The 11445-nt window shown below is 51.5% G+C and overlaps 1 protein-coding gene across 1 annotated transcript; it reads right to left on the reverse strand.

Moving 5' to 3' along the window:
- Positions 1–6593: 6593 nt before the first annotated feature.
- TPBGL (trophoblast glycoprotein like) lies at positions 6594–10888 on the reverse strand. The gene has a single exon (XM_059132423.1). The coding sequence runs from the start codon at positions 10586–10588 to the stop codon at positions 9419–9421; it is 1170 nt and encodes a 389-aa protein (XP_058988406.1). The 5' UTR covers positions 10589–10888; the 3' UTR covers positions 6594–9418.
- Between the last annotated feature and the right edge of the window lie 557 nt (positions 10889–11445).

An 11445-nucleotide genomic window follows, 5' to 3' on the forward strand; every position in this document is an offset into this window, starting at 1 on the left:
CTATAATGTTGCAAGGTTAAAATGCAAGTGAGGCAAGGGACGTGAGGCGACCCAGAGATTAGGTGTAAACCGGAAACCACTACTACCCGTGAAGTGGAAGGACAGGGTGAGGAGTGACAGCCCTGAGGAAATAGGATCATTGAGGAAGGTATCTGAGGAATTCAGACCACAGGAGAAACACGTCTGTCGCTGGGGATGCTACCCAAAGCAGAGAGAGAGAGAGAATCACTCCTCTCTTTCTGCCCCCTTGATTTTGGGCCCATGCCTACTTTTGGCAGATCTGGGTGCCTCGCAATACAGAACAGAAAAGTCAGGAGATTAGATCTGAGACCTAATAGGCAAATCACCAGCTCTTCCTCAATCTTCGCACCCCCAAAGTAGAAATAGTCATATTGGCCTGGATACCACAATTGAGAAGGAGTATCCTGACATCCACACAGGACCATTAATATGGAAGAAGTATTTGTTTTTGAACCAAAACCTGATAGAACTAAATGGAGAAATACACGAATCCACAACACTCCCCTCTCAGTGATCAGTAGAGTAAGAAGACAGAAAATGAATAAAGATAGAGAAGACCTGAACATTATCAACTAACATGGCTTACTTTATCTTAATAAAATATTTCACCTTAAAATAATAAAATGTGTATCATTTTCAAGTGCACATGGAACATTCACCAAGAAAGATAATTTTGTGGGCCTAAAAATACCTTAACCAATTTAAAATAATTTAAATAATAGAAAATAGGTTTTCAGACTGTAACAGAATTGAATTAGAAATTAATAATAGAAAAGTATCTGGAAATTTTACAAATACTTGGAAATTAAGCAATCTCATTAATAAAGAAAAAAATCACATGGAAAATTAGAAAATATTCTGAATTAAATAAAAATGAAAACAAAAATAAACAAATCTGGGAGGTGCTGCTAAATTATTTCGATAGATGCAGAAATGGCTTTTGACAAAATTCAATATCCACTCTTGATTAAAAAAAGCAACAACAACCTGAAGCCTTACTGAACTTCCTTAATCTAATAACAATCTAATAACCATACTTAGTGGTGAAACGGTGTCGTGATGGTGGCAAATGATTTTCTTTGAAGACTGGGAACAAAGCAAAGATGGTTTTTCCTAGCCCTCTTATTTAACATCCTATTAAAGGTCCTAGCCAATACAGGGAGGCAAGAAAAAGATATAAAAGGCCTACTGACTATAAAGAAAAAAACAAAATGTTCTCTATTCACAGACAACATGATTATTTATGTAGAAAAGCCCAAGAATTCTACCCCAAAAATGTTCTAGTACTAATGAATGAGGCTACATAGGTTACAGGATACATGATCAATACACAAAAATCAATTGTACTCCTGGATAGTAACATCTAAGCTTTGGAAATTGAAATTAAAAAGACAACACCAAATCAAAAGATAACACCATTTACAACAGCACCAACATGGAAATACTGAGGTACAAATGTGACAGAATATACACATAATCTCTACACACATCTTTAAAGCACAAAATGCTGGTGAAAGAAATCACCAAATTGAGACATTTACCATGTTCATGGATCGGAAGATTGAATACGTTAAGATATCGGTTCTCTCTGAACTGACTTTAGAATCAATGCAATGTGAATCAAGATTGCGTCAGGATTTTTTTTTTTTTCAGATAGAGACAAGCTGATTCTAAAATTCATATGGAGAGGTAAAGGAACTAGAATAGCCAAGCAATTTTTTTTTTAAGATTTTAATTACTTTGAGAGAGAGCGAAAGCGAGAGCGAGCGAGCGAGCATGAGCAGGGGGAGGAGCAGAGAGAGAAGGAGAAGCAGATTCCCCTCTGAGCAGGGAGCCCAAGGCGGGGCTCAATCCCAGGACCCTAGGGATCATGACCTGAGCCGGAGACAGACACCTAACCGACAGCCACCCAGGCATCCCTAGCCAAGCAATCTTTAAAAGGAAAAATAAAAGTGGGATTCTCTGCTACCTGATCTCAGGAATTATCACAAGGCCATAATAGCCAAGATAGTGTGGTAGTATAAAAAAGAATAGAGATCGACATCAGATGGGACAAAATCAAGAAATAGACCTGTATATACACCACCAATCATTTTTCCAAAAAAGTGCAAAGGCAATCCAATTGCCTTTTCAGTGAACAGTGCTGGGAGGACGTAGAGAGTGAACAATCCACACTACCGGTGGGAATGGGAAGTGTGTGGACACTTGGAAGAACAGTCTGCCAGTTCCTTGCAGATTTAAACATACTTACATAAGACTTAGCAGTTCTATTCCCCAAAGAAATGAAAAGGTATGTTCTCACAAAAACCTGTATGTGAACCTTAAAAATGGCTTTATTGTCAACAACTGGAAACAACCCAAGCGTTCTTCAGCTGGAGTGGAGGGATGAGCTATTGTACCGCTGTACCAGGGAATCCTGCTCTGTAGTAAAAGTGAGCAAACTAGCAATGCTTGCAATGATCTGAATCATAAATACATGGCGCTAAGTGAAGAAAGACAGACTTGAAAGGACACATATGTGTGATTCTACTTATATGACATCTGGAAAAGGCAAAAGGATAAGGACAGAAAACAGACCACTAGCTGCCAGTGGCTGGGTTTGAGGGAGGGTCAGCTATAAAGGGACTAATGAGAGGGATTTTGGGGGAGAGGGCAATGGAACTGTTCTGTATCTTGACTGTCAAAATCATCTGCAAGCCCAAAAGAGTGGATTTTACTTTATGCAAATATGTGTCTCAATAAAAAAGCAAAAAGCAAAAAAAAAAAAATAATAATAAAATAAAAGAAAAAAGAAAAAAGAAAAAGAAAAAGGAGGAGAGGACAAAAAAGTAAACAATTTATTATTATCATTATTATTTTTTAAATGTTATTTGGCAGAGATAGAGAGAGATAGCATGAGTAGGGGGAACAGCAGGCAGAGGGAGAAAGAAGCAGGCTCCCCGCTGAACAAGAAGCCTGATGTGGGACTCGATCCCAGGACACCTGGATCATGATCTGAGTCAAAGTCAGCCGCTTAACCGACTGAGCCACCCAGGCATCCCCAAAGTAAACAGCTTATATCACAGAATGCAAACAATATTTACTAGGCACGTGCCCTTTGCTGCAGTTTATGCTGGACCCTGAAAACATAAAGATAAATAAGATAATCTCTTTCAGGAGCTCACGGATTCACAGGAGGATAAGACATGACAACAAAGGTTTGGAATTGCTGCTGAGGGTTACTGGAGATAGGGTTGACATGTATTCACGGCATGCCATGAGAACACTAAGGAGGGGTCATCATGTTTAGCTGGGGTGAGTGAGATGGGGAATCAGGCAGCCTTCTTAGGGGAGGAATTGCTTCAACTGAGTTTTGAAGGCTGAGAAGGAGTTAGGCAGGTGAAGGAAGGCTATGGACATTGGCCAGAACTGACCTCCCATCCAATATTTGGATATTCAGTCTCAGCACTTTTGTACCCACTGTTTCTTCTGCACAGCCTGATAGCTCCTATGGAGCTTCCCAGCTTACAGGGAAAGCCACTTTCTCAGAAGGGTCTGCCTGACTACCCTGGTATCAGGGTAGTCCTTGATTATCCTTCCCCATCGCTCTTCTATCACTCTGTTTATTTCCCTCATAAGAAGTGTCTTGCTTGCTTAAGCCCTTGCTGAGCACGTGGGCTCTGGGTTCTAAATCCAATATGACCTTGTGCAAATCATTCGCATTTATGTGCCTTGACTTCTCCATTTCTAAGTAGGAATAATAACTACTTCGCAGAATTGTCATCAGGCTAAAATGGGTTAATATATCTAAAGTGCCTAGAACAACTCCCAGCTTCTTCCCAGTACAGTGCTTAGCACATAGTAGGCACTTTATAAAATACTTGTTGGACAGATTGTGGCTAAATGAAAGAAGGAACTTTCCCACGTCCACCAGCAAATGATGCATGTATGCAAGAAAAATTAAAACTGGTTCTGCCCTGACACAAATTGGCCAACAGATGTCGCTGCGGCTCTCTGGGTAAAGGAACCAAGACCTGTGACAGGCTGAGAGATACGTTACCCGGATAGGATACCAGACAAGTATTTCAAATGGAGGGCCCCAAAGTTGTAACCACACTGAAAAGCCAAGGTTGAGAAGCTAAGGCTGAATTATGTTGTACACGGTAACATATTCTATAGCTGCATTTTCTTTCTGTTTTCTCACTTTTATCAAATAGTGACAAGGAGCTGACCACGCAGGCATCTTATATAACCACAACCTCAGTTGGATGAGGTGGGAGTTTATGAGAGTCAAAGGGAGTGAGCTCAGATCTGAGTGCAGCAGAGGGAGGCCACAAGCCCTGTGTGATGTGGATCTCTGTGGGGCAGGGACAGTGCTGGTAAATCTTCTGTGCCCCAGGACTGGGGGTCACCAAAAGGGAGCCCAGCCCCCAAGGGGAACTTCTCATCTGGTGTGGACAATGGGACAGAAAACTGATCTATACAAATAAAGGTCTGGGGGGGGGGCAGTGATTGGAAGAAAGGTGAGGTTAGGACAGCAGAGGGGACTCAAGTTGTCCTGAAGCTCTCTGCATAAGGAAGGCATAGTAGGCAGAGAGTGCTATGTGAGCAAAGGCACACAGGGCCTGGAATCACTGGGCTTGGGTACTTAAATCGGAGTCATTTGCTGTAGCTGGAGAACGGCATTCAAGAAGGTGTTCAGCATGGCTGGAGGATAAGATCAAGGATTCGGAGTGTATTATTATTAGTGTTGGTAGACTAGCAAGTCTAGCAGTCTAGCACTTTCTCTTTTCCCCTCCAGTCTTGTCAAAAGTCACTGGAGTCCCAGGCCCACCAGCCTCGTACAGTCCTGAATTGTTCTTGTCCCAATTTAACTCTTAATAGTGGCCGCTTTCACTCTCTGAAGTTTCCTGGACTGTTTGGTCCCCTTATTTAGGGGCCACATGTGCTTCCATTATTATAGTGACCTCGTCTTTACTGGGGACAGCTGCAGGATCTGGCCCATCTCATCGGGTGCTCAGCAGAAAGTAGAGGCTCGGGAAGAAGGAGTTTTATATCTGGGGACCATGGAGCTTGGGGTACCAGAGCAAAGCCCTCTCTCCTCTCAAGGAGGGATAGAGATGCCCCTCCCCTGGGGAAGGATGCCCATCAGGGGTTTTGCCCATAAGAGGTTGAGGGAGGTTTCCTAGGCCTGCTGGGAGCCACTGATGGAGGCTGAGAGTCCTCCACAGCCCTCTGTTAGCTGGCTTCCTCCTCCCACAGCCCCCTGTCTCCTGGCCACCACAGGTGTGGGCCTGGCTGCAGGAGGCAATGACAGAGGGGTGGAGATGGAGGAGATCAGACTTCCAGCAGCACTAGCAGCATTGGGGTAGATGGGGAGGCTGGTCATTCGGTGAGGCTTGGGTGTTGCTGAGAGTGGCTGGAGTGGTGGGTGACATCAGAATATCAGGGCAGGGCCAGCCAGACCCCTCCATATCACACTTTCCTTTCTCTTTTGGGCTCCTAAAATAGCCACTGCACTTGTCCCCCTCCCTTCTGGGCTCCCATGGGCATGGCTTTGTCTGACTCCTCTGTCTTCAGTGCCCAGCATGAGGTCTGGCATAAAAAGGATGGACAGAAGGAAGCAAAAGTAAGAGGCACTGGGCAGCTCTCCTGCTTCTCATATTCCAAGTCTCCACTTCCCTGAGTTCTCCTCCAAGGGCAGAGGTCCCTCTAGAGCCTCCCAGTGAAGGTGGGGAGCACAGATCCATCTCAGGCACACACCTCCACCTACTGAACCCCAGCCACTGGTGGTCTTCCCTGTTCTCAGACTACCAAGATCTTCCTGCCTCCAGGGCTTTGCACAGAGTGGATACCGCTGATCCTTCTGTTCAGAATCCTACTCATCTTTCAAAACTCTGCTCACGAGGAGCTTCCTCTAAGTAGAAGTCTCTCTAGGCTGGGTCAGAGGCCCTTACTCTAAGCTCTTTTTCCCGGGACTTCTTTTCTCTAGACTGTGATTAAATATGACTCTCCCATAAGATGGGACCGGGGAGGGAGACAAATCATAAGAGACTCTTAATCTCTGGAAACAAACTGAGGGTTGTGGGGGGTGGGGGGAGGGATGGGATGGCTCGGTGATGGACACTGGGGAGGATAGGTGCTATGGTGAGTGCTGTGAATTGTGTAAGACTGATAATTCACACACCTGTACCCCTGGGGCAAATAATACATTATATGTTAAGAAAATTTTTTAAAAAGTAAATAAAAGTATATGATTCTCCCTGGGTCATCAGCTTCTCTAGAACTGACAAAGTTGTAGTCAGTAGAGGAGGAATGGCTGGCTGGATTTGCAAAGGAAGCAAGACTGGGGGCCCAAGGGCCCTACTGAGTCCCATCAGACTAAAGTCACTGATGGATTTACAAAAAGGGTGGCACCCCAAAAAGGACATTTAATGGGAATTGGTGAATGGCACTAAGGTGAAATATCAACTGGCATATCCTAGGCACTCAATTAGTTGATTTTTGACAACTATTGATTTGGTACTTAGCTTAGCAGCAGCTTTCCTATAAAACCCTCAAAAATTTTTGCTGACAACGAACCCATAGCGAACACCATGTTTTATTTGCCAAGACCTACTGTAGTCTCAGGCTACATTACGAGGGCATGTCTTTGGAACTGGGGAGGTAACCTGTTAGACACACAGGTCTCTAACCTGTGTTAGAGATAGCCTTCCATTTTGTCCTGGAGAACCCGGAGAAGGTCATTCCGAAGGTCATTCACAGGTGGGATCGCTTCAAGGGAATTTGAGCCCTTCTCACGAGGAATGACTGGGAGTCTCCAACTCTGTGAGGAGCAGTGCTGGGTGAGGTATACTTCTGGGCCCAAGGCATAGCTGGGGCTGTCAGGGAATTCCAGGCAGACGCCCCTGGCAATGAAAGGGATGTTCCCAGGAGGGGAGGAAGTGTACCTCTCATCAAGAGAGGGTGCCCCTTGTTGAGAGGGTCTAGGAGGCTTCCCACATTATCTCTGAGGTCCTTTCCAGTGTCTAAAAGGCACAAATTCTAGCATTATGTGGCTCTAAGATGCACAAGTGCCAGAATACTAGCCTTCTGCCATGAGGTTCTAGGGGTCTGAGAAACTGAATGTGAGATGATCCAGTCTGGGGCCCCTGGGGCAGGAAATAAACCTCTTACCATGGCCCTGATGGCCCAGAACTCACCTGTCTCCTCGATCCCCGTATCTCAAGGGGTCATTTTATCCATACCCACCCCCTCTCAGCCTCTCACATACCCGAGGTGCAGTCTGTAGTCCTCTCCCCAGGACAGCATAGCATGACACAAGTTATAAGGGAGTGTCAGATAATTCATCAGAGGGGATGACACCAAAGCACTAAATAATGATCCCTCCTTTCCTGCCTGAATTAACTGCCTCTGATTCTCTGTAGCTGGATTTCCTCCCTGATGGCCTCATCTGACACTAATTAATGTTTCCAGTCCAATGGCACCTCGCCCGTGCCTCCAGTCCAACCTCACCTCCTCCACCCCCACCGCAGTGATGAGGAGTGACAGGGTAGAAGGATGTAGAGGAAGTGCAGGATGTCACCCTGGCTATGGAAAGCCCCCTCTCAGAGGATAAAAGGCAGGCTGGTTTGGAGAGCGATGGAATCCCAGTGGGAAGTCCCTCTGTGAGTCTCCCCTCAATCCTGCTACACGCAGTCAGAGCCTTTTTCTTCTCCCATACGCCAGGAGAAGATACCAAAAGGTGACTGCCTCACCTCAGGGAGGTCCCAAATGCTCTACCAAGTGTCCCCTCCCACCTCCTTCAACACCCCAAGATCAGCAGGAATGACATGGCACCACTTACAAGGGTAGAGTATCCGAGATTATTGTAGACTTTATAGAAAACTGCCCAAGGGAGATCCAGATGTCTTGGGAGGGGATGGGAAGGCAGGCCTCAAGCCAGTATATTGGGGAGGGGGAACTTCCTGTGTGCAGAGGCAGCACAGGCCAGCCATTCTGCCTGACCTAGGGAATGGGAGTCGGGAGGGGGCAGCCTCCTCCCCACTCACCAATTGTGCTTTGGGATCATGCAGAAGGCAGGGCACTGAGGCTCTGACCTTAAACAGGAGGGCTTGTGCCTGAGACAAGAGATGAGGCCCCTCACCTCTTCTAAAAGGCATGGGGGGGGGGGCATGGCAGCAAGGGATCTCCACAGGAGGAGAATTACAGGGGTGGGAAAGAGCTTGCAGGCAGCAGCACCCAGCCCTTCAGAGCCTTCACCCTTACCCCTCTCTGAGGCCACGATATATGGGTGATCCTGGTTCTGAGGCCCAACCAACTGCTTTGAACCCCTAGGACTCTCAACTCCTCCAAGGGGATCTGCCAGTATGGTTGGGGGATGCTTGGCCTCGGGACCTGTCTTGCAGGCCTGGAGAGCTCCTCCCAGGAGGAAAGGGGAGGTGGGCACCCCAGGAATGGATTCCTCACTGGACCCTGCCCCAGTGAATGCAAGCAATGGGTGTGTGTGTGTGGGGGGGGGTGGTTAGAGAGTCTAAGACTTGGGCAGGGGGATTAAACTCTGATCAAGGTGAAGAACTGAGAGTCTTGAGATTAGGGACAAGCACTGAGTATTGGGGGATCAGAGCCCCAGTGAGAAAGGCTGAGGATCTGTTCCATACTAAGGCTATAATAGGGTGTGACTATCCCTGGGATGGGAGACAGATGGAGCTGAGCCCCAAGCCTGGGTCAAGAAAGGGAAGAGCCTGAGCCAGAGCTGCAGTGCTGGGGATAGTATGAAATATAACCCCAGACTGGGGGAGGGTGCCCGACCCTCAGAACCCTGGGATGTGGGTGTCTGGACAATGGGAAGGCTCAGAGCTCCGGGATGAGAAAAAAGGCTCAAAGCCCACAAAAGCCTTCAGAAGGGTGCTTCCAAGACCAGAATGGGATGAGAGGGTCCCCAAGGCCTGGGAAGGGAATTGAGGTCTCCAAGCTGGAGATGGGTGTCAGTGATGTCTAAGGTGATGCTTCCCAGAGAGGTCAGGCCTCAAAGCATAGGGTGGTAGGAGGCAGTCCCGGGGCTTTCGGATGGTAGGACAAAGTTTCCTGGCCAAGTCTCTCGAGGGGGAGGGTGCTTCTGAGGGTTCGGGAAGGATGTGTCCGAGCCTGAGATGGGCAGATAGGGTTTCTGGAATCAGCAAGGGTGTCTCTTGATCCTTGATGGTGAGAGCTCTCAGAGGTTGGGGAGGAGGGATACAGCTTGGGGCCTCCGGATGGGGGTGGGGTGGGGGAATGCCATAATCCAAAGGTCTCAGGCTGGTCAGGAGCAAGTCTGAATGCCCCCAACTCGCGGGCGTCTCACCCATGATTCAGGCCAGGCAATCCCAGTAAAGTCATCAGCTGGCAGGGACAGCCGTCAACCCCAGAGGGGCAACCCTCAGAGGCCCGAGCCCGGCGAGGTGGCGCGGGACCCAGCGGGGGCGGCCGGGGCGGGCGCTCGGCGCGGGTCGGCATCCTGCTCATAGCGGTAGTGGTAGCCCTCCATCTGGTCCCGGCAGGCCTCGCGCAAGTTGCGCATCCAGCGCTGGATGCCGCGGCGGTTCAGGTAGAGCACCATGAGGAAGATGAGGCCGATGAGCGCCAGCACCAGCCCAAAGAAGACGTAGGAGGCTTCAAGCTCCGGGCCGGCGAGGTCCACTTCTTCCCCGCGACTGTCCGCGTCGCCGTCGGCGCAGCGCAGCCGCGCCTCATCCAGGTCCAGGAAAGGCCGGTCCTGCAGCGCCCGCGGGGCGGCGCAACGGAGGCGCCGGGAGTCGGGTACGCGCTCCGTGGCGTTGCGCAGCCAAGCCAGCAGGGGGCGCGCGGCACAGCCGCAGCGCAAGGGGTTGTCCGCGAGCAGCAAGCGCGGCGCGGGGAGGCCGCCATCGCGCTCGAGCGCGCGCAGCTCGTCGGGGCCCAGGCCCGCCAGGGCGTTGAGGCGCGCGTCCAGCTGCTCCAGGCGCGGCAGATGCAGCGCGGCGGCCGGCAGGCGGCCCAGCGCGTTGCCCGCCAGGCCCAGGAGGCGCAGCTCGTCCAGTGGGGCGAGCGCGGCGTCCAGCGCGGCTAGCAGCGTGGGGCCGCCTCGCGACAGCGCGTGGTTGAGCTGCAGGGAGCGCAGCGCGGGCAGCCCGCGGAAGGCGCCGCCGCCCAGGGCGCGCAACGGGTTGTGGCTCAGATCGAGAGCCGTCAGGCTGGGCAGCCCGTCGAAGGCGCCGTCCTCCACCACCTCGATGTTGTTGTGCGTGAGGCGCAGCGCGCTCAGGAGCGGCAGGCGCACACCGCCCGCCGCCGCCTCCTCCCCGTCAGCGTCCCCGCCGGCGAAGGCGGCCGCGCGCAGCACCGTCAGGTTGGCCCCTACGATGGTGAGGTTGCGCGCGTCGGGAGGCACGTCCCGCGGCGGCTGCCGGAGCTCCGCGCCCGACGCGCAGCGCAACAGCAGCTTGGGGCCGCCGAAGCAGTAGCACTGAAAGGGACAGGGTGCGGCGGGCCGGCTCAGCGCCGCCGCCACCAGCAGCAGCCCCGGCAGGAGCGGCCCCCTTTGCTCCGGCTGTCCCGCGCGCGGGGCCATCGCAGCTGCCCCCGCATCCAGCGCCCGGGCCGCCGCGCTCACCAGTGAGTTCGGAGCGCCTTGGGGGCGGGGAGGGGGGCGGGCGGGGCAAGTCCTTGACCCGGAGCGGCTGGCGGTCGCGGTCGGTCCGTCCGCTGGCTCTAAAGTCCGAGGAGCCTTCACTTTCCTGGCTGGGGCGAGAGGGGTCAGTCGGGGAGCGGAGCCCCCCGCCCCCGGTGCCCTCCTCGCCCTGCGCGCTGGCCTCCGACTTCCGCGGCCGTTCCGGGCTCCAAGCCGAATGGGCAGGGTTTGTCTCCCCCCCACCCCCCCGCCCTCCCAACCTCCCAGCCTCCCGGCCTCCTCCTCCTCCCCTCAAAGGAGTCTCCGAGCCCTCCTCGCCGAGAGGCGGGGTGGGAGGCTCCCGAGAATCAGGGCTATCGGCCGCTGCGCTTTCTCTTCCCCCCTCTCCCGCTCCGGGGCTGCTGAGAAGTTTGGCGCTCCCAGGCTCTGACTTGCTTTTACCCTCATCTCCCCCATTCCGCCCCCCCCCCCCCAATCGTTTAAGCTGGTTCCTTCCTCCTCCCTCTACGGCACGTGTGGGGCGGGGCCGAGCGGGGGAGAGCTGGCAGGTGGGTCAGCACCACAGAGCAAGAACTGGGGGGAGGACCTAAGGGTTCCCCCTACAAGCACAGGCAAGGATGAGGGGTGGGCTAAGAAAGTTATTCATCTTTCAGCCTCTTCCTGATCTGTGTGACCAAGGAGAGGGCTGTGCTAGCAGAGACTGGAAAATCCCCAGCTCTGGTCCCCCCCTCAGCAACCCCAGTTACATTAGGCCTGGCTGGGTCACCACTCTTGCAAGTCCTGTGGGACCAGCGTTT

Source organism: Mustela lutreola, chromosome 1 (genome assembly GCF_030435805.1).
Source record: "Mustela lutreola isolate mMusLut2 chromosome 1, mMusLut2.pri, whole genome shotgun sequence".
Taxonomy (NCBI): Eukaryota; Metazoa; Chordata; class Mammalia; order Carnivora; family Mustelidae; genus Mustela; species Mustela lutreola.

Coding starts and splice junctions, on each gene's coding strand:
- TPBGL (XM_059132423.1), bottom strand. CDS start 10,588: ATGGCCCCGCGCGCGGGACAGCCGGAGCAAAGGGGGCCGCTCCTGCCG.